General features: G+C 38.7%; 1 protein-coding gene across 2 annotated transcripts in view; it reads right to left on the bottom strand.

The window, feature by feature from the left end:
* Nucleotides 1-23389, bottom strand: part of macrod2 (mono-ADP ribosylhydrolase 2) — a 1240168-nt gene that overhangs the window by 13351 nt on the left and 1203428 nt on the right. For both annotated transcript variants that reach the window (XM_063056135.1, XM_063056134.1), the window contains 2 exons: nt 19543-19608; nt 18525-18611 (listed from right to left, as the gene is read on the bottom strand). In XM_063056135.1, the coding sequence (XP_062912205.1) occupies nt 18525-18611; nt 19543-19608 (153 nt within the window). The remainder of the gene's footprint in view (nt 1-18524; nt 18612-19542; nt 19609-23389) is intronic.

Raw genomic sequence — 23389 nt, forward strand, 5'->3', positions numbered from 1 at the left:
AAGATGCTTTAGAATCAATGAAGTGCTTTGAAGTGTGGTCATTACAGTTATGAGGGAAACTTGAAATGATGAGGCAGGAATGTTACTGAATCTATTATTCAGATTTATGGTGGTCAAAAGGTAGGACACAATGTTCTACATCTTGTATTTGAACCAAGATGCTTGAGAGGTGACCTTACAAAAACCTTGAAAATTAAGATACATCATGATGAAACAAATGGTGATGTGCTGCCTCTGTTAGTCAGTGAGTAATAGCACAATGAACACATTTAATTGTAAAAGAACTATGAATGGTGGTTTTAAAATAAATCAACTCCTTGAAAAAGAGACAATTGAAGTCACATAAAGATGATAAAATATTTATAAAATTACATGGTCATTAGAAATACAGAGCAACTTACAAGCACATTCTAAATAATCTGACCCAAATGAAATCATAATTGAACTTCCATTATCTATTTAATGATTTTTATGCAAATCTCAGTGCTTCCAGAGTGGCAACACTTCAAAGCAATCTTTCCTAACTCATTTGGCAGCAGCCAAGACTAATTGAGAAAAATAGAATCTATTTCCATCCAGGTGCACCAAACAAATCCAATGATCAATAACAGCCTAGAAAAGTACTTTGCATCTTCAAGCAGTACTGACAGGTGAATTGTAGCTATAAGCTTCCTTAGGAGGATACTTTGATAGGAGTGGATGGAATAGAATCGGAGGAAGTTTGTGAGGAGCAGATCCACTGGTAAAAATCAGTTGGGGCAAATAAAATTGTCTGTTTTTGTGTTGTAATTGCAATGATATTTTGCTGAACCTATGTATATCTTGATGATAAGTGAGTCCGAGGTTATAACGATAGGCTAGTATGGCAGAGTGAGAGAGATTAAACCGAATGCTAGAGCAGCCATATGTTCTGCTCTGAATCCTGGTCCTTAATCCCTCATATTTCAATTTAAAGCAACAGGGGCATAAATTTGTCAATTCTCCTTAAGTTGACATCCCTGGAAATAAAATAACACCTGTCTAAGTAAGGACTTCATATAGAAATAGCAGTAATATTCTGTATATTAATAAAATAAATGCTGTGGGAGATACAGGAAGTTAAATACAATGTGATCGGGATCATCACAGAAATATTTAAACTTGTGACTGTCAGTTGGTTGCCTGAAATCCGAATCTCCTGGAAAAGCTGGAGGCTGTGAATCTTCCCCTCATAAGTTAAAGCAGAAACCACAAAGGAAATGAAGTTACTGGTGATTTGTCTGGAATGCAGATGGATTGGTGAAATCTGTTTTGAGTTAGTGGCAGTGGCAATAAGACCAGAATTGTGCTCTCTAGCTGTGGTTTTTGGCTACTGCAAATTAAAATTCTGAGCACTGAGAAGTCAGTCACAGAGTTGCATGGCACAGAAAATAAGACCTCAAGCGAACTTGGCCATGCTGACCAAGTTGCCTAACTAAGTTTGTTTTATTTGCCTGCCTTTGAGCATATCCCTCTCCAAACTTCCTATCCATATATGTGCAATTTTTAACTGACTTTTAAATGTAATTGTACTCGCCTCTATCACTTCCATAGACATCTTGTTCTATTTACCTACTACCTCACCAACATTTGTACATCCAACTCCTGTACTGAAAACCTGTCTAATGAAAGACAGATTTCCATATACCTTCTTCACCACCTTGTCTACTTGGGTTGCTACTTTCAGAGATCTGTAGGTCTCTCTGTTCTCCAATGCCTTTCAGGCTCTGCTATTCACAGTGTATAGTCTGCCCTGTTATTTTTTTCCCCCAAAGGTATCATTTTACACTTGTCCAAGTTGAATTTTATCTGTCATTCCCCAGTCCACTGATCCACTTGTTCAAGACTATACTATAAAGTTAGATAACCTTTTAACTAGCCACTATACCACTAATTTCTCTGTCACCTGCAAATTTACTAACTCTGCCACTCATATTTTCCTCCAAAAATATATAGAGGTGGAAATTCTACTTTGCTCAGTTTTGCTGAGTGGGTGCTGGAAACAACTGAATGCAATGTCAGGAGGAAATATTTGAAGAAATTCAACATCCTGTTCCCCACGTCCTTCATTTGATTCCATGCTCTTCAATCAGATTCTATCATCTGTAGCTTTTTGTCACCGCCACCCATCACCTGTTAGCTTCAGTCACAATTTGCACCCTCCCCTTCTCTATCTGCCTATAACCCATCCTCACTTGGATCCACCCATTCCTTTCAACTTTTTATACTGACGACCTCCGCGTATCTTTCAATTCACATGAAGGCCTTGACAGGAACATCAAATTTCTATTCCATCTACAGATGCTGTTAGACTCATTGTTCAAAGATTCATTTACTATCAAAGTATACAACGCTTCTTCTCCAGATAGCCATGAAACCAAGAAGCTGAAGTTCCTCCATCAATCTACTTGTTGCTCCAGATTCCAGTGTCTGCAGCCTCAGAATTTAAGTATCTAAACTGGGCGATGACCGAGCCTCCTGTCCAATTAAAGATTTCTAGCTAGATGTATTTTTCATCATCTAGCTTCACACTTTCAAAATTTATCTTATAGGCTGAAATCTTTGTTAAGGCATTTTTTTTTTCATTTCTTCATTTTTCAGAACCTGGTCATCACCAGCAAGGCCATCCCTAAGCACTCTTGAGGGCTGTTGGTGAACCACCCTCTTATATTAGTCTAATTCTTCTGATGAAGCTACATGTTTGATGTTGTATGAGAAGCAGTTCTAGGACTTCAAACTGGAAATGGTGTAGGAACAGCAATATGATTCAAAGTCAGGATGGTGTTCAGCTTGGAAGAAAATTTGTAAATGGGGTATTTTGTGCCTGACACCTTGTATTTCTTGATGGGATGGGAAGTGCTGTTAGAGTAACCAGAAGAATATTTTATAAATAGTTACAGCCATTTGGTGCTGGTGGCGGACGGAAAGAACATTTAGAGTGTCGACATCGGGCTAATTAAGCAGGCTGTTTTGTCTTGGCTGGTCTCATGATAAGGGAGTGGATCAAGGAATGTTGAGGGGAGGAAATGTTACATTTAGGTGGTTAGGGATTTTTGCAATTCTGAACTGAGCTGTGGATGCTCAGTTGTTGACTATACGTAAAGTTTGTTATTGAGTTTTGAACATTTGGGGATCAAGAGATTTGGGGTGGGGCAAGAAAGGAGGTCAGCACAGATCTTACTGAACCATGGAGCAGATTTGATGAGTCACACAACCTAGTTTGCTCCTATTGATTATTTGCACGAGGACACAATAAAGATGCTTCAGCTGTGAGCACCGTTTGTCAATTTTCAGATTCATATTACCATGCTTGAACAGTGACTCATACTCAGCTGCTTTAGGCTCCATATTTTAGAATCACCCTCCTTTCTTTAGTTCCTCTTTCAAGATGTTCCTTAAAATCTCTCCTGTCATAAAATCTTATGCAGATTTAAATGAAATTTTATTTGATACTCACTCCGACATACCTTGAGGTATTTTTATTACATTATGGTGCCATATTACTTCGCAATGGCAAGGATTCACACTCCGGTGGCTTTACAATTAAGGATTCTGAAGCTCTGGCACAGAAGAGTAACTGAGGCCTGAGGTAGATCAGCCATGATCATATTATAAACCAGACCCAGATGGCGAGGTCAGGCAGTCAATTTTCATATATTTTCGTCAAAATATTTATTTGCAGATGGTAGCAGTTTTCAAGGACCGATGGCCAGGCCCTAGAACTTAAATGCTACAATGAGCCCACATGGGAATTTTGCCCTATATGATAGAAGGATCGTTCAAAAGACATAATTCCTTTCCTTGAATATTCAAACTGGGACCACAATCCATACAGTGGCAACTGTGCAATGGCTGTCCAATGCTCCAGGTAGTACCTCAAGTCCAGAAATTGGTACACATCATGTTTTTCCTTCGGGTCCAGAATGACAGAAGATCCAGGATAAATTCAATCCTGGTACATAATATTGTTGTTTTGATGGTTATTCATAAGTTACTACAGCATATCCCTATCTCTGTTATACTTTGCTAACTTGAATGTCTGTAATTTTTCTAAAAATATTTTTCAGCATTATTTATTCCTGCAGAGTCCTGCTCTGTGAACCAGCCTATTAATCACAAGAAAGTTAGCCTATTTCATTGTCAAAAGACGCTGGTCTATGTTCTTCCAGAATCAATCGATAAGCCAATGGCCTGTGACTTTTCTGGAGGGGGTTGGCACCATTAGAAATAGCTCCCTCTGTCACTCATGTGCGTGTACACACACACACACACACACACAGTTCATTATCAATATTCCCCAGATTAAAACAAGAAAGAAACCCCTTCTACTCACTGACATTGTTCTCTCACTTGGCTTTCACTAACTTTACAAACTTCCTTTAAAAGCCTTTATTGAAATTACTCAGGTCTTCAGTCAATCCCTGTGGAGTCTGAAAGCCTAAATCTAATTGCAGAACACTAAGACATGCTTGACGTGATGGGAAAGCCCTGAAGCTTTGAAAGACTGAAATGTCTGACCATCTGCTTCTCATACCAATGAACAAATAATGGTGTCAAAAGAGAAGAGAAATGGCACTCAGTACCTGGGATTCTTTTAATTACTAATTTAGTGAAACCATCAGCATGTGGAAGACATATGAAAGCAAGAATGTGAAATATCAGTTCCCAGTGTGACTGCCTAAAATAAATAGGAAGTACCCATCAATCATGTTAGCATTTAATTATCTTAATGCTTATTTTCCAAAAGTGGAATCCTGTTATATGCAATTGGTCACAAAAGAAATGACAAGCAGATGACTGAGTGGTCCTGATTTGTATTAAACAACATTAGAAATAAACTAGAATTGGTACAGAGCAGATCATTGCAAAACAACTAGGTGCACATTATTAGCTTTCTTCCATGATTGAAGCAGAGCTAAGGGCTGATTATTTGTCCTCTTCCTTGTGAGATGGTTTTAGCCTATTTGCCATTCACCATCACCGCAAATTCCAGTTGAGCCACACTTGCTCATTATATGTAGTGCCTGAGAATTTCAACAGCAAAACTTTTAATACCAGCCTTTTTTTCCCTGATACATAGCCTTTGTAAAGAGTTATCTCTTTAATACACGTTAATTAAATACAATAAAATAAAATTTGGTGTTTGACAATTTGCCTACTGACACTTAGCTATACTACAGAATTACATCTTTAACATATTTCAATTCAATATAATAAAATAATATTTTCTGTTTGACAACTTGCATATGTTTTAGAGAGGAACAATTAGAAAATTAACTATTTTTAATGCTAAGTTGCCAGCTTAAAGTAGCACTTGCATCAAGATCTTGATCTTTGTTTTTTGTTCAGAAGACAATCCAGGTTGGATATTGTTAGAAACTATTAACTGGTGCTGCAGTTATTGTTGAGACTCAATTTGGATTGCAGGATACTAACTATTGTTTGTTTAAATAATAAGTACACGATGCAGTAGACAGCAGAGTACTGAAAACAAGATGAATTATTTATGTTAAAAAGTGCAAAGAAATATCTGCAAATGTGATTGCAAAACATATAAATGGAAATTGTTAAATAAATATTAAAATATGAAAATAAGACAATACTAAAATCTTTTCCGTCACATCGTAAATCACTTAATAATGCTGTTGATATCTGAGATGATTAATTACTCTGACATTCGTAAAGTATTATTTTGCTCTCCCGAGCTGTCTGTCTATTTGTGGCTCAAAAGTAAATTTAACATTGAAGCTGCATTGTGATGTACTCAGTCAATTGATAGTAGCTTTAGAATTTTCTCAATAATTTTTCCATTTATTTGTGTAGGGTGAAACATGACATATCTAGGAAAATAGGTCAGTCATGAAAGGGTGGACTAATTAATGGGAACATCTTCAAATTTAGGCATTATTTCTATTGCTTTTCCACCCTTCTATTTCACTGAGATTTAGAAAGGTAATACCTGCCAATTCATCTACAAAGATATTCAGCAATGTTCACAATGAAAGAGTCTCTTCAATCCTAAGCAAACAGAGGAGCTCCAAGGGTTAATTAATTGGAGAAGTGGAGTATTAGATGGCTCATAGTGAACTGTTTCTAGACCTCCTCATTCATCAAACAGCAGATCTGTACCTCAAACTGACCTTGAATTGGAGCAGTAGCAGAAATAAAGAAAAACAGATCAGCCACTATTTTTATGTTTCAGCTCCATTCCCCAGACACACCAAATTAAACAGAAAAATGTCTTGAACTTACATTTTCAAAATGTTTAACAAGACTACACCACAGAATTAGGGCATGGGTGGGGAAAATGGAAAATGTCCTTGTGGTTCTTTGCACCATGAATACCAGAATCAAACCCAACCTGTATGCACCTTTCTTAAAAGGCTGTCGCAAGTCAATTTCTTTCTATGGTCTAGGCCAAAAAGGTTCTATTCAAAAGGTTCAAAGGAACATCTAAACAAGCCTGATGCATTTTGGAAACCTGTGGACTGACGAAGTTAAAATAGAACTTTTTGGCCGCAATGAGCAAAGGTATGTTTGGAGGAAAAAGGGTGCAGAATTTTATGAAAAGAACCCCTCTCCAACTGTTAAGCACGGGGGTGGATCGATCATGCTTTGGGCTTGTGTTGCAGCCAGTGGCACGGGGAACATTTACTGGTAGAGGGAAGAATGAAGTCAATTAAATACCGGCAAATTCTGGAAGCAAGCATCACACCACCTGTAAAAAAGCCGAAGATGAAAAGAGGATGGCTTCTACAACAGGATAATGAACCTAAACACACCTCAAAATCCACAATGGACTACCACAAGAGGCACAAGCTGACGGTTTTGCCGTGGCCCTCACAGACCCCCGACCTAAACATCATCGAGAATCTGTGGATACACCTCAAAAGTGCAGTGCTTGCAAGACGGCCCAAGAATCTCACAGAACTAGAAGCCTTTTGCAAGGAAGAATGGGCGAAAATCCCCCAAACAAGAATTGAAGGACTCTTAGCTGGCTACAAAAAGCATTTACAAGCTGTGATACTTGCCAAAGGGGGTGTTACTAAGTACTGCCATGCAGGGTGCCCAAACTTTTGCTTCAGGCCCTTTTCCTTTTTTGTTATTTTGAAACTGTAAAATATGGAAATAAAAAAGTTTTCTTGCTTAAAATATTAAAGAAATGTGTCATCTTTAACTTTATGCCTTTTGGAAATCAGGTCATCTTTTACTCGCTTAGCTATTCACAGTAACAGAAATTTTGACCAAGGGTGCCCAAACTTTTGCATGCTACTGTATATACAGTAGTATATAGAAAATACAGAAAATGTCAAAGTGGGAGGAAGAAGTTTCAAGAATCTGAATCAGGTTTAATATCACTGGCATTTGTTGTGAAATTTGTTGTTATGCGGCAGCAGTACATGGCAATAAATAGTAATAAAATTGTAAATTACAGTAAATATATATTTAAAAAGTTAAATTAAATAAATAGTGTAAAAACAGAAAAAAATGGAGTGAAGTGGTGTTCATGGGCTCAATGTCAGAAATCTAATTGCAGAGGGGAAGAAGCTATTCCTGAATTGTTGAAAGTGTGCCTTCAGGATTCTCGACCTCTTCCATGACGGTAGCAATGATAACAAGGCATAATCTGGGTGATGGGGGTCTTCAAACAATGGATGCAGCCTTTTTGAGGCATTGCTCCTTGAAGATGTCCTGGATGCCAGGGAGGCTAGTGCCCATGATGGAGCTGACTGAGTTTACAACTTTCTACAGCTTATTTCGATCCTGTGCAGTGGCCCCTCCTCATACCAGGCAGACATGCACCCAGTTAGAATGCTCTCCACAGTACACTCTACATAAATTGGCAAGTGACTTTGGTGACATACCAAATCTCCTCAAATATAGCTGCTGTCTTGCCTTCTTTGTAACTGCATTGATATGTTGGGATCAGGTTAGATCCTCAGAGACATTGACTCCCAGGAACTTGAAACTGTCTACCCTTCGCACTTCTGATCCCTTGATGAGGACTGGTGTGTTGTGTGTTCCCTCACTTTCCCTTCCTGAAATCCAGTGTCAATTTTTTGGTCTTACTGACATTAGTGCAAGGTTGTTGCTGTGACACCAATCAAACAGCCTATCTATCTTGCTCCTGTACACTATCTCATCATCATCTAAAACTCTTCAAACAATATGCTGAGCCACACATTCATGGGTGTAGAGAGGGTAGAGCAGTGGGCTAAGCACACATCCTTGAGGTGCACCAGTGTTGATTATCAGTGAGGTGGAGACACTATTTCTGATCCACACAGACTGTGGTCTTCTGGTGAGGAAGTTGATGATCCAGTAGGGGAGGGAGCTACAGAGACCCAGGTCTCAGAGCTTGTTGATCAGAACACTAGGAACTGCAGACTGACGTAAATACTAGCATTGTACAGATGATCCAAGACCGCATGAAAAGCCAATGAAATTATATGCGCCGTTGGCCTATTGCGGTGTTAGACAAATTGCCATGGGTCCAGGTCCTTGCTCAGGCAGGAGTTGACTTCAGCCATGACCAACCTCTCAATGCACTGTGCCGGTTAAGATATTTTACATAGAGAGTGTAGATGGGCTTGGAATGAGCTGCAATGGGTAGTGGTTGAACAAGTGAGATAGTGCCATTTAAGCGGCTTGAGATAGACACATGAATGTGCAGGAAACGGGGAGATATGGATCATGTGAAGGCAGATTTTGCATCTTATTCAGCACAGACATGGTGGGCTGTGCAGTACTGTTCTATATTCTAATATTAAATTACTGAATGAGTACTTTGGATTACAATGGAACGGACAAATGTGAAGAAGGTATCCCTCATGTAATAGTGAAGGAGGAAATAACTGAGACTTTATATACATTAAAAATTTATAATGGAGAAGTCCCATAAAATTGGCTAAACTTAATGTAGGTGAGTTACAAGGATTGGAAGTATGTGTCATGTTTGTATCTTCAAAACATTGAAACTAACTGACTAGAAGAAAAACAAGGGAGTTTAGAATGCGTTTGCATCTCCACTTTAAATGAGGTGTGTACATATCAAGTGTTGGTATGATGATGGATGCTATTTACATACTTCTACAGATAACCTGCATGCTTTAAGTAAACAACAAATAATGCTGAATCAAACAATACATTTTAAGTGTTAGTCCAATATTACTGAAATATTAAATACACACTCTTCCAAGCTTAGCTATAAATTCCAACTCAATTTAGAATGAATCTCAATTTATATACATATACTGTATACTTGTATATAGTCTATTATATAAAACAACTACTATATAGATATCAACCCCATAGTAAATTTTAAATTCTCCCATTCAAGCCTAAATAGTTAGTCGCTTGTAGAAGATTTCTTGCTCTTGTGGGATAATGTCTTTCCTGACAAGCAGGATCACTGGGCTTGGCAAGTGAGCCTTGTGGCTGTGAAACAATCTCAGCTTCTGGTGCCTGCTCTGTGTAAGAGTTGACTCTGAGGCTGGAATAAGTGGTTCTGACAGCTCTGGATACCTTTCTTCTCCTTTTCTTGGCTTTTCTCTCTGGATCTATTTTGATCCTTTTTCTTTATCTATTATCTTTTCAACTTCTTGTCTTTATTTTTTCACACCTTCCTTTTTTCTAGAACATGCATCTTGATCTTGGGAAAGTGCATTTAGTTCACTGGTGCATTCTGTTATTAATCCTTCTGTTGCTTCCTTTATGAACTGATCTCTCCTCTTGGTTTCCCCTTCCACAACATCATTTGTTTTTGTGTCTCCATTGACTCCTTTCTTTTTGGCCTTCTGTTCATCCAGCTGGGATTTTGGTCTTTGTATCTACTTTTACAAGAAGCTTTTTGATTCCCACTTGAACCTTAATGCACGTGGTCTTTACACTCACAAAAGCTGAATGCTTGCAACTTCCGTGAAGCTCCTTGAACTCTCTTCTAGCTTAAAACCAAGTCACATTTCACAAGTAACTGCCTGATATATTAGCAGCTTGCTCAGATATGTAGCTTACAAAAACTTGTGTGGTCGTAGAACTGCTTTTGTCACTTTCATGATTTCTCTAAGCAGCATGGTCCTTTCTTGGTCCAATATGCTTTCCAACCAGAGGGACAGAGGTGGATACCAACATCTGTTTTCCGTCTTTTGTGCAATGGTTCATGGTGTACAACATGAAGACAGTTGTGGCATGATCCAGTATCTTTCTCAATTCCCTTTCAGTTGACTCAGTTACAAGGGATGTGCCATGCAAATGGTCGATGGATCTCCAACCAGGTTGTAGTTGTCTCAGGCACTTATGTCCCCACAATGCTGGCTCTCCTGTTTTACCACATACAAGTCCAATATGGCTTGATGGTTGTTATATTTCGCTGTTACGAATGTCATTTCTCCAATACAAGTTCTTGGATATCTGCAGGCTTCAGTTCAATATCTTTGAAATTCTGTTCAAACTCATTTTGTGGAATAACTGAAACAGCCAGGCCAGTGTCCAATTCCATTTTAATTATTTTGCTGTTTACTTCCAGTGTAAGCCATATTGCTGGTCTATCAGATTTTCAGATTTCAAATCTCAAGGCTACTCAGTCTTTCACCATTCTCATCATTTTCAGATTTTTCAGCAATGCATGCAGATTAGTACTCTTGACTTATTGTCACTTGACTTTTTAACTTTTATATCTTCCCTGTGCAGTCCATTTATTTCCGTCTGCTCAACATGCTTTTTTGTGTGTGTCCTACTTTGTTGCATTTCCTGCAAGTTTCACCTTTAAATCTGCATTGGTCTGGTATATGTGAGACCCTGCCGCAATGGTAACACAATTTGTTCAGCCAAGCCAGTTTCTGCATAGACACTGCAATTTTGTTTACGCTCACTTTCATTCCTGACCGCAACTCAATTATGTCTCTGTCTGCTGTTACCACTGATACAGTGATTTCAACTGTTCTTTTAAATGTAAGTTGTGCTTCGGATAAGAACCATTTTTGAATGTTTTCTTGTAAGATTCCACAAACAAAATGATCTCTCTTAGTTCATCAAGCCTCTAACTGAACAGACAATGCTCTGACAGTCTATTTAATTCAGCCATGTACACTGAAATGGACCCCATTTCTTTTGATTCTGCTTATTAAACCTAAAGTGTTCACAATCAACAGTGGTTTTGGTTTTACATGTTTCTGCATTACTTTCATGATATCAGAAAAGTTCATTTCAGCTGGCTTGGTTGGAGCAGTCAAATGTCTAAGCAAACTATCTGCCTTTAAATCCAATGCACTCACTTCTCATTGGCTATACCATTTGCTTTAAAATACTGCTCAACTTGTTCAGTACACAAAATCTAGTTATCTGTTGTGTTATGGAATGTGCATCTTGAAGCACTTCAACGGGTAGGTAGTCATCTTGGGCACATTTTAAACATCCTCGACACCACTGTTATATTTTGTAACTTCAAAATATTAAAACTGATTGGAAGAAAACCAAAGGAGTCCAAAATGAAAGTCTAACTTTGTTTTTTCACTTTAAGCGAGGCTCACTTATATCATGTGGTGGTGTGATGATGTATGCCATTTATGTATTTTTACAGATAACTCACAGGTATTATGTAAACAACAAGAATGCTTAATGAAACAATATATTTACAATATAACTCAAAGATTACTAAAATGTTCAATACACAACAGTATGGAAGGAGATTATGGGATCGACTGCAAATCTTCCAAAACACTTTAGGTGGAGTGGGTGAGAGTAGGTATTGCCAGAGAATTAAAAATGTTATTTGTTTTTCAAAAAAGATATATAACAAGATATATAATGATAATAATGTTAAATTCTGTACGTAATTTAGTGCCACCATGCACATGCATGTGAGCCAATATTTTCAGTGATGAACTCGGTTGTCTAATTGTAGGAGTAGACTTACTGATGATGAAACTAGTGCAACATGCATAGCTCTCAAAACACAACCAAATACAAGTCAGATATAAAATATTTGTCATCATCAGTGCAGCAACACAAGTCTCACTGACAGTAAAGTGTGTTTTTGTGAATGTGCACCACAGCTTATAATTTCACGTGCATATTTTCTGTTACATATTTGATACAAATACAATACTATTTAGAAAAGATGTTATTTTTAATTGTCTTCTCAAAATATTAATGTTAATAATTTTTGAACAGATTTTCTAAAATGCTGCTTTTATTTCTGTCTATCTTTGTTATACTTTTATTAATAGTAAAACAATGAATACATGGAAATATGAAACAGGACTCATCTATTACTTTTACTAATTCACTTATCAATAATAATCTCTACTCAAATTTTCCATGCACACCAAGAGAATGTTTTGGAAGATTATAACCAATCTGGGCACACACTCTCAAGAAGGTTTGCCACCCCTAGTCTGGATGGAATGGATAGTGGGAGGCTGTTCCCTTTGGTGGAAGGCTGCAGAAGATGTCACATGTATCAAATATAGAGGAAGTGAATTAGAAGTGACATGAGCAAAAATGTTTTTTTGTGCAGTGCAGTTAGAATCTTGAAAGCAGCATCTGCCATTATTGTGGCTTTTCTCCGTGACAGTGTAGCCTGCAACCAAAATTCCTAGCAAGGAATGAACTATGGAGCAAGAGTATAATATGTTAACATTACCATATGTATATAGATTCAGCAATACCAGATGGAGTTGATGTTCTAGTGTTGCTGCTAAATGGGACATACATTGTTGCATGTTTTTATCCAACAGCTATGATGGTATGAATGATACTCTCACTCTGAATGAGATGATAGCCTCAAGACCAAATGATGTGATTCAAGTTGATGTGATTGGTACCATATTATGTGAGTGGGGCAGTGATGGAGATACATTTATTTGGATGAGGTGATCAACCACGGCTCTCAGTTGAACACAAAAGATCCCATCATTCTATTAATGAATGGGGGGGGGGGGTTCTCTAGTGGTCTGGCCTATATTCATCTGTCCACCATTGTATGTAAAAAACAATTATCTGGCCATCATCATATCACTGTTTGCATGATCTTATTCCAAGCAAACTGGCTACATATTTCCCAATTATTCCAATAATTGTTGTCCCAAAATAAATCCTTAGAGTGCTTTGGGTGTTCAAGGTTGTAAAAGGCATCTTACCAATTCAAATATTTCTTCTTTATTGAAATAGGTATACAGAAACAAAATGTGTTTCTATATTGCTCTCAGCCATCAGATCTTGAAATAGGTATCTCTGTAAAACTGTCAGACCGCCAGCATCAAGACTTTCTACTGGGTCACCCTAGCTATATTTAGTCTTATGGGGACTGCAAATCTTTTTATATTATCCCTGGGCTATTCTCATAATGCACCATTAGGACTTCAGTATTCTATTGATCAAGGGTCAAAATGACAACTAGAAACCTGTTAATATACTCCCACTCACCATTACTTCATAGGCCGTTGTGTAGAATGATTTAATGTAAACCCAGAAGACCAGTGCTGTTTGATTGCTCTCTCAAGGCTTGCCCTACAATACTGAAGGCCTTAAAAACTTTTAGGACATGTATTGTTCAAAAAAAAATCAATTATTGGGATTACTCTGATTAATGTGTGGAAATAAGTGCCCATTCGCCCAAACCCTTAGGTGATAATGTCAGGAAGTGAGTGCTGTTACATGCTGTAACCAACAGCAGAAATGGTGATGGAGCATTTTCATAAATGACCCTGATTATTGAAGAACTGCAGTTAAATAAGAGAAGACACCCTGTGGCAGGTCAGTTAAGTCTCAATGCAGCTGGGGCTGAGATGGTGAAAACTCCATTCTTACTATGAGGATTACAGAATAAGAAAATGCTAAAAGGAGTGGGCCAATCAGCCCCTCTAGCCTTTTCCACTGCTTACATTCCTGGATAATGATCAGAATTAATGCATGATATCCCACCATGGAAGTTGAAGAATTTAAACTCAATTATTTTTTGTTAAGTAACAGACCTTTAGGGAAGGAAAATCTATCACCCTTCCCATCTGGCCCATAGTGATTTCTGACTCAAGGTAAAAGCTAACTTTTAGTTGTCCTTTGAGATGACTTAAAAAGCTACACAACAGTACCAAACTGCCATGAGCAGATAATAAAGTCCTACCACCATATTCTCAAGCAATTAAGTACTGAACATGTTAGCAGTGCTCACAACTTAAAGAATTGATGATTTAAAAAAAAAAACATGAATGGTATTGGGAGGGGAGAGACTTTGCACCGAGGAGTGCTTCATGGGTTTTCCTGAATAGCCTGGCTCTTTGCATTTCCCGTGGTGGAGAAACCGCCGACTCTTTCCCCACCAGCTCCCACCCCACCCAAAAGTTCAGAGCAAATTTATTACATATGTCACCATACACAATCCTGAGATTCATTTCCTTGTGGGAAATCACAATAAATACAAGAAACACAACAGAAACAACGAAAGACCACAACCAGTAGGGCAGACAACAGCCAATGTGCAAAAAACAAATCTAGCAAACTGTGCAGATACAGGAAAGAGAGAAATAATAATAATAAATAAGCAACGAGAACGTGAGATGAAGAGTCCTTGAAAATGAGTCCAGTTCAGTGATGAGGCGAGTGGAGTTGAGTGAAGCTTCCCCTCTGGTTCAAGAACCTGATGGTTGACGGGTATTAACTGTTCCTGAACCCTGGTCGTGAGACTCCAGCACCTTCTTCCTGATGGCAGCGGGGAGAAGAAGACATGGCCTGGATGGTGGGTGTGCCTGATGATGGATGTTTCTTTCCTGTGATAGCTCCATGTCAATCAGCTCAATGATGGGGAGGGCTTTACTTGTAATGGACTGTGTATGTATGTTTGTGTGTATATAAAAAAAATAAAAGTTTGTCAGAGTTTTAGATGTCACGCTTAATCTTCGCAAACTTATAAGCAAGTAGAGATGCTACCATGCTTTCTTTGTAAGGACACCAGGACAGATCTTCTGAAATGATAACACCGAGGATTTTAAAGTTGTTGACCCTCTCCACCTCTGATTCCTCGACGAGGACTGGCTCATGGACCTACAGTTTCCTCCTCCTGAAGTCAATAATCAGCTCCTTACTCTTGATGATATTGAGTGAAAGGTTGTTGCTGTGGTATCTCTCAGCCAGATTTTCAGACTTCTTCCTATATGCTGATTTATCACTTCCCTTGATTTGGCCAACAACAGACACAGTCGGAAGTATAAAGCAAGTAGAGCAGGGGGCTAAGCACACAGCCTTGTGGTGCACCTGTGCTGAGGGAAATTGTGGAGGAGATTTTGTTGCCAATCCTAACTGACTGGGCTCTGTAAATGAGGAAATATGGGATCCATTTGCACAAGGTGGTATTGAGGTCAAGGACATGAAGCTTATGATTAGCTTTGAAGGGATGATAGCATTGAATGCCAAACTGTAGTCAATGAGGAGCATCCTGATGTCTGCATCTTTGCTGTCCAGATGTTCCATGATTGAGTGAAAAGCCAATGAGATGGCACCTGCTGTTGACCTGTTGAGATGGCCATATTCCATGCTCCATGTTCCAGTCCATGCTCCCTGCTGCATTCCTACCCTTTTCTCAGCCTGGCTCTGGCAATACACCAGGGGAGTGGTTAATAGCTTTTCCTCTGACTGGAGGAAGCTATTGATGGCTGTTGTTTAAGTATGGATCTAACACCACTTATAAAGAGTACACAGTTCTGTACAACATGCCTACATTACTACGGCCTGCAGCACTGACAGGGGCTGAGAGGGTTGTAGTGCAGCTGGCAATGGAAGGGCTGAAAAGGGGGCTGGAATGTGTGGGCAAGTGTGCAGATGGGTGGTGGAGGAGGGTTACAGACTAGTACAAGGGCATTTGCCATGTAAATTAGTGCAGCAGACCATCAGACTAAAATTGCTGTATTTTACATACTGCTGCCTATCATTCTTTCCTTGCCAACAAATACCCAAGCCATCTTGAAATCCTGTAATGCATTAAATAACGAAGTGTTGTACCACTTCATATCAAAAAAAGATCTATTTGGCATTATATGAACGGCAACTGCCAATTTGTGTGGAGAAAACCGACACAAACAGCAAAGTGATAATGACCAGATAAACGGCTTGAGCAATGTTGATTGAAAGACAAATACTGGCAAGGTCACCAGGAATAAATATTCTTCAGATTAATATTCTGCAATCTTTTACTCCTATTTGAAAAAGCAGCAGAGTTTTTGAATTACTCACCTCACTCTTTCAGCAATTCTCTCAGCACAGGTTTTGAGTTCTGCTTTCTGGAGTGCATCTTGAATCTACACCCTTCTGACTCAAAGTGAGATTGTTACCCACTGAGCAATGATTGGGACCACCCAGGTGAAAAGTTAGAGTAAGATGTTCTCACAGATGGAATGTGAAACTTAATTGGTCCAGGGTGCATTTTAATCATAGCCTTTCTTTTACAGGTGTTGTGATCAGTAGATAAAGAACAGGGATAAAAATAAAAATGGGAATTACTTCAGTATTTCTAAAGGACAAAGTTACAAAATACATCTTTTAAAGTAGTGGTGCTTCAAATATAAGCAATATTAAAAAGTGTGCATGAAAGAGTGAGGATTAAAAAGGGGCTGCTTAACAATCATTATTTTGCTTTATAATGCGGGGTCTCAGAAGGGAACCATGCTCTCTGCATGAATTTGTTCCTTTCACAACAAAAATGGGAATATAATGAATGGAATTTCAGCCTGAATCACTTTCAGCAATGTACGGTTTGGCTTTTGAGAGACATGTTAGGGATCCCTTAATTAAGAGTAGTCATGGTTTTAATATTTTGTTTACAGGACTATTTTGAAAAATAATACATGGCAATATATATCAAATCCACATTATGATTGATCTTTTTAGGAATTTAGCAAAAAAACTTGTACGTCTTTGACATTATTCTGAACAGGGTTAACTTTAATTTAGATGCAATACATACAGATGATGGTGCATTAACTTCTAACAAAATGCAGGTCTTCAGCATGAAATAAAGTCTTACCTTTCTATATTTTTTTCAAATTAAATCACCGTCATTTTTATATACATTCTCTAAAATTTTCCACAAGTTCCATCTTTGGTAGGGGTAGACAACTGAATCTATTATCTCATAGGTCAGGTTTTTATGTCCTGATATATGCTGATTCTATGAGGTTCAAAATAAAAAAATGAAGTTGCATGCAGTTTAAATCCATTTAAACTCCCTTCCTGTTAATCTATGCAGCCAGTCTTACTATCCACTGATTAACCAGGTTTTACTGGTAGAATGGACTCAGCTTGAATTAGTTTTAAGAGGATTTCTTCACTAAGGCTTGCAGGCCAGAGACAAAATTCTGCCAGCTTACAGAGGAACAATAGCCTTTAAACTGATCCTTGTGTCAGACAAGGGAGGTTGAATGAAGTTAAAATTAATCTTATACATCTTGAAAGGTTCAGTTCTGCAAGGCATTGGGCGATGGAATAAATTGCTGCACCATTTCAAATAGAGGGAGTCTGACTTTTATCTTCCTTGGGTTAGATAGTTTCCGCTTTGGATGCAATTGGGAAAGTAGATGCCTATTATGCTTAAAATTAGGTTGCTTTACCAAAGCAAAGTTATGGCTCAAGTCCCTGTCCAAATTCATTTGGATAATCAGAAATGTACAATCTTTCATGAGCCAACAGGATCCGGCAGCTTTCTAAAGCATAATCCTTATTTAACATTATTTCCTTTGAATAGAGAAAACAAGATTTTTGACTTATTTCAGAAAAAGAGCCTAAAAACTCTTAAAACTGTGTCTACCATATCTGTGTGCTGAAGCAAGCATAACTTGAGGAGCATTCTTAAATTGATTGCAACCAGCAGAGACTCGCCTTAGGGATTGTTTCAGTCTGGCAAACTAATGAAGTTTGCAGAAATTTATGCTAGGCAAAATAGGTCTGAAATCGCCTGATCTTTCGAATGAAATTGGCCTATTTCAGCGAGACTGGGCTGATAGAACCAGTACATTCTAGCCAAACCAGCTGAATGATTATTTTTAATGTCTTACTAAACCATTTTATACCACCAGATACCTTTGCTCCTCTTAAGCTTCTTAATTTTCAAGCAAAGCATGGCCTTGTTTATGTTACCTACATTCAATAAACTCACATCTGTTTAAATGTATTTGCTAATTACATGACCACTTCTCAAATGGAACTAAGTGAATGAGAATAGTATTTTAGAAGCTGAGCCTAAAGCTGTTAATGGATGGGAGAAGTTTCCAAATGAACTGTATGCATAAAAACACAGTAAACAGGAGCAGGGGTCGGCAATCCAAACCTGACCCAGCATTCAATATGATGATTGTTCTACGCTATTTCTGCTCCTGTTCTGTACCAGTCTTCCTTCAATTCTCTGATCTCTCAGAATTAAAAACAATATAGAAGGGTATTGTTACTATATCAAGTGTACGTGGAATCAGATTGCAAGTTACTCTGATCGTTCTTGTGCTGGTGTGTGAACAAGTTCTTACCCTCTGACTGTTCCTGGGAGCTACCCATTTCCATTTCTTCTATCTGGGTACAAGGCTGGCTAAGCATTACAGTGTCCTCTTGTTTATCTAAGAAGCAGTTCAAAAAATACAAGGGGAAAATCATGTTTTAGTGCAAATTTATTATCTTCATTTTAAGATGTCACAATGACAGTTAGAAAGCAAATTTCATTTTCAGGTAGCTGGTTTCCAAACAGTGGGCCAAGGTGCCAACACGGTTGTAAAGTCCAAAAATATACCTGTTTTGTGAAGTGCTTTTCCTTCCATTCTTTGCTGACTGACAGGTGCAAATATTACCAAGAACCAGAAATTCTTTTCAAATGCAATCTTTGCAAATTAATTTTATGATGATATTTTAAGAATTATAATTTAGTGCAGTTTAATACCGTAAATACAAAAAGCAAGGTTGATTGAAATGTAGATCATGATCTTTGAGAATTAAACTTCTAAATCACAGGAAATTATTTTTTAAAATAATATACACAAGCCACAAGTTCTTTATTAATTAAAAATATACATAGAAGCTCTTAAAGGGTGCATATTGTTGCTGTGGTATCTGAAAGAACCAGCTTTATTTGTCAAGTCTTCATATGGGTTGGAAATGAGGGCAATTAGGAAAGGTTTTTCATGGTGACTACTTCACTTGGGAGCTGCAGCTAATTTTGTGGGTACAGCTAGCATATCTGCACACAAGATCTTGGAATGAAAATAAAATCTGTTTTAATCTGTCAACTTTTCCTATAGCTTGAGTGAATTGCGCCTTAAAACCCAGTGCAATCAAGCGGAATTTTACACAACTTTGATTATTTTAGAGGTAGAACTTTCTTAAATCATACTAATGATAGGTTTGTCCCTTCAACACAAATACTTCATCCTCTCAAAAAGTGTCCACCAATTTCCTTGAAAATCAAGTCACTGAGAATTTTTCTTATGTGGTTTTAATAATATAATACTTCTCAATTGTTCACAGTGATGTTAAATGTGTCAGTTTAATTCATACCTTCAATCTGGCTGTCCATGTACGTATCATGTTGTTTTAAGTCATCATCATGACTAACTAGAGGTTCTGCAAAATAAGCACAAGAACAACATGAAGAACTGTTCATTTGCTTTGAAATTAATTTCCAAAACGATTAACAATCTTAAAGTTCAATTTCTTGATCTTTACTTATATTAGGGTGAGATAAAATAAAAACAGTTTCACCAAAAATAAAGGCATGGCTGAATGACAGAGGTAATAAAAGGTAAATTCTTATAAATTCATCTCTACTAATAGTGCTGTATGTGCTTTATGATAATGTTATGGCATTGTACTCAAACCTTTGTAAAATACAATGTGCTAATGTGACCATATGGTGTATTTAATACTGTGAAGCAGGGCTGCATTTTTAGTTAAGAGCAGTTTTTAAATGTTTTGTTAGGCAATCATCAACATTTCCTGTGTCTCAGGTTGGTATTCAGAGTGTAGCATTTGGGGTCTTCCTTTAAAATTCTCTATCTGAGAGAGTTAGGGGTATCTAGGAATTAATTACACTCAAGCCTGAGATTGACAGATTTTTAAGCACTAATATTATCAAGGGATTTGAGAAATAGGCAGGAAGAAAAACAATCAAGTTAGACCTCACTAAATGCTGGAAAAAGCCATATGGCCCACTTCTGTTCCTATTTTTTTAAAATCCGTAAGCAGAAAAGCAATATTAGATATTCTTATAATTTGAAAGTTTGGAAGAGTTTATAGAGCTGTTGAGGTAGGTAAATGAACTATTATCCTGATCTTTCTTACTTCAGTGGTGAACCGAGGGCTGTCAGAAGTTTTATCGTTAGGAAGTAACATTAGAGCAAGACGTTGTTTTCTTTCACAGATGAACGCAAACAATTCAGTGGCCATATTTCAAAGAAGAACAGGGGAGTTACGAGGGGTGATTGATAAGTTCATGGCCTAAGGTAGAAGGAGTCAATTTTAGAAAACCTAGCACATTTATTTTTCAACATAGTCCCCCCCTACACGTACACACTTAGTCCAGCGGTTATGGAGAATACGGATCCCTTCTTTGTCGAAGTGGTCCACAGCAGAGGAGATTAATAAGCTCGTGGTCTAAGGTAGAAGGAGATGAGTTATTAACTTCAAACGTTCTGCATTATTACTGAAAGAGTTAAACTGCACGTGCATGTAACGAGAGCATCCTGGACCTCCAGGTGGTCCACAGCAAGGGTAATTGTTAAGTTCGTGGCCTAAAGTAGAAGGAGATGAGTTATGCAGCTCTTGTTACATGCACGTGCAGTTCAACTCTGTGTGAAAATGCAGAAAATTTTAAGTTAATAACTCATCTCCTTCTACCTTAGGCCACAAACTTATCAATCACCCTTGCTGTGGACCACTTTCTGGAGGTCCAAGACAAACAAGGGATCCGTATGCTCCACGACTGCTGGACTAAGTGTGTAAATGTAGGAAAAATAAATGTGCTAGGTTTTCTAAAATTGACTCCTTCTACCTTAGGCCACAAACTTATCAATCACCCCTCGCATGCCTATTCAACATCTGTGCATCATTGAACATCACTGAGATGTTATTTTGGGCTTACTGAATGCAAATTGTCTACCCTGTTTGCTGCGCTACAACACTGGGTTTATTTCAGAAGTACTTCACTGTCCTGAAAAATTATAAAAACAACAAAAAGTGTTTAAAATTCTTACTGTTGTTAGTATACACTACTGATTTCATGGATAAGGTAGCTATTATCCTAAAGTAATCATCATACTGTAATTGAATACCCAATTCTAATTACGTCAAAATTGAACAAGCTCTACTGTTTATACTTGCTGGACCAGGGTCCTATTTCAAATGTTTTACATTGAATTATAAAAAGCCATAAATACAAACTTTTAAAACAACACTCTCTGTTGAGATATAATGTGATAAAATATAAATGGTCACAGAAATATTTAAGAAGACAAATTTTAAATATTATGAATAAATGGCATGGCAATCACTTTTAAGAATATAGTCTTCCAATGCTTGCTAACTGAAGTGTTAAAAAGGTTATTGGATAATTGATCACAAGACTTCAAAAAATTTGCTGGTGAGAGATGTATCCTCAATGTGTGTGGAATGCAAACAAGCGGCAGACCATACTGAAAATACTTGTCAGTCTTGACAGCTCACAGTATCCTGCCCTTCAGAGGCAATCAAACTCTTCTTTTATGTTGCAAGTAAGTCACAAATAGCATGCTGATGAACCTGTCACAAAGATTGATCAGGAAGCTATGCTGCATGCAATGTTGCATCTGTAAGATAAATTAAATAATTCAGTTCCAAATAACAATTGCAAAGAATGGATCCCAATAATCAGTGATGTTAAAAAAGATCAAGTATATACTAAATCCCTCACATACTATGCTTTTCAGATCATCAAAACAGAATAGATGATCAAATATGAAATGGATTTAACTTTCCTTCTGATGTCTGATTTTCAAAGTCAGATTGGTTTTATTTAAACGTGTAGGCCCGGATGTTCAATGACACAACATTATTTTTCTATTGGCTATGTGTGGTAAACCATATATATATGTTGTAACTGGGATACCTGTCTGGACATGCCCCTCTGCTGACTGCCCTTGTGGCTCCTCCCACAGACCCCTGAATAAAGGTGATTTCGCCATTGCTCCTCATCCTCAGTCCAGGGGCAGACACTCAGCATGCTAGAAGTCACATTTTACTGTGAATAAAAACCTTTCAGAATTTACCCTACTTCCAGTCTTCTGGAGTAATTGAAGGTGCATCAATTTTATTCGCAGTAATTTTAAAGCATGGAACGTACTCCGAGACCTGACAAGTTAGACCTCGACCCGCAAACACCTGAAGCTGGAAACGCTTTCGAACTCTGGCTGGCTTGCTTCGAATCATACCTAGAGGTGATTGAAGCGACTGACCCCACAACGAAGCATAGAGTTCTACTCTCCAGGGTCAGTCCACAGGTCTACTCGATGATCAGAGACCAGCCGAGCTACGATGGCACGATGAGCGCACTCAAAGGACAATGCCTGCCGCCGGTAAACACTGTCTACGAGCGGCATCGCTTAGTGACTCGGCACCAGCAGGGGAATCAACTGCTGAGCTTGTCTAGGCACTACGGACGCTCGTGCAGGCCTGCGATTGCCAGGGGCTGACGGCAGGACAGAATGCAGAGCTCCTAGTGAGAGACGCCTTCGTCACGGGGACCAGGTCAGTGTATATGCGCCAGTGGCTGTTGGAAAAAGCTGATCTTACCTTAAGTTCGGCGATCGAGCTGGCTGACACACTGGAGGCCACTCTGCACAACTCTGAGGCTCTCCAGGCACGCGATCCCCCGATGGCCTCGTGGGCCCCGCAGACCCCGCAACCCACCGGCAAATCGACTTCGGCTGCTGTCAGTCACGAGTCCGCGAAGTGCTACTTCTGCGGACTCGAGAAGCACCCCCGGAAATGCTGCCCAGCCTGAGAAGCTACCTGCTCCAGCTGAGGAAAGAAGGGCCACTTTGCCAAGGTCTGTAAGTCAAAACCGCGAGCGGGATTGAGCAGCGCAGCGTGCGAGACATGGGAGTCGCCATCTTGCCTGCCGCCATTTTCCCTGCACGCCACCACCACGTGCGAGACATGGGGGTTGCCATCTTGCCTACCGCCATCTTCCCTGCAAGCCGCCACCATGTGTGCGACATGGGGGCGGCCATCTTGGTCGGCGCCACCTCCCACCGGCTACAACCAACGGGTGCTCACGGGGCACCCCACTGCGCCGGGCCAAGACAGCGACTCAACCCTGGCTTTCATGACCCTCAACCAAAATGCTCCCCACTAGCTCGCAAGGTCAATG

This window comes from Mobula hypostoma, chromosome 8 (assembly GCF_963921235.1).
Source record: "Mobula hypostoma chromosome 8, sMobHyp1.1, whole genome shotgun sequence".
NCBI classification, from domain to species: domain Eukaryota; kingdom Metazoa; phylum Chordata; class Chondrichthyes; order Myliobatiformes; family Myliobatidae; genus Mobula; species Mobula hypostoma.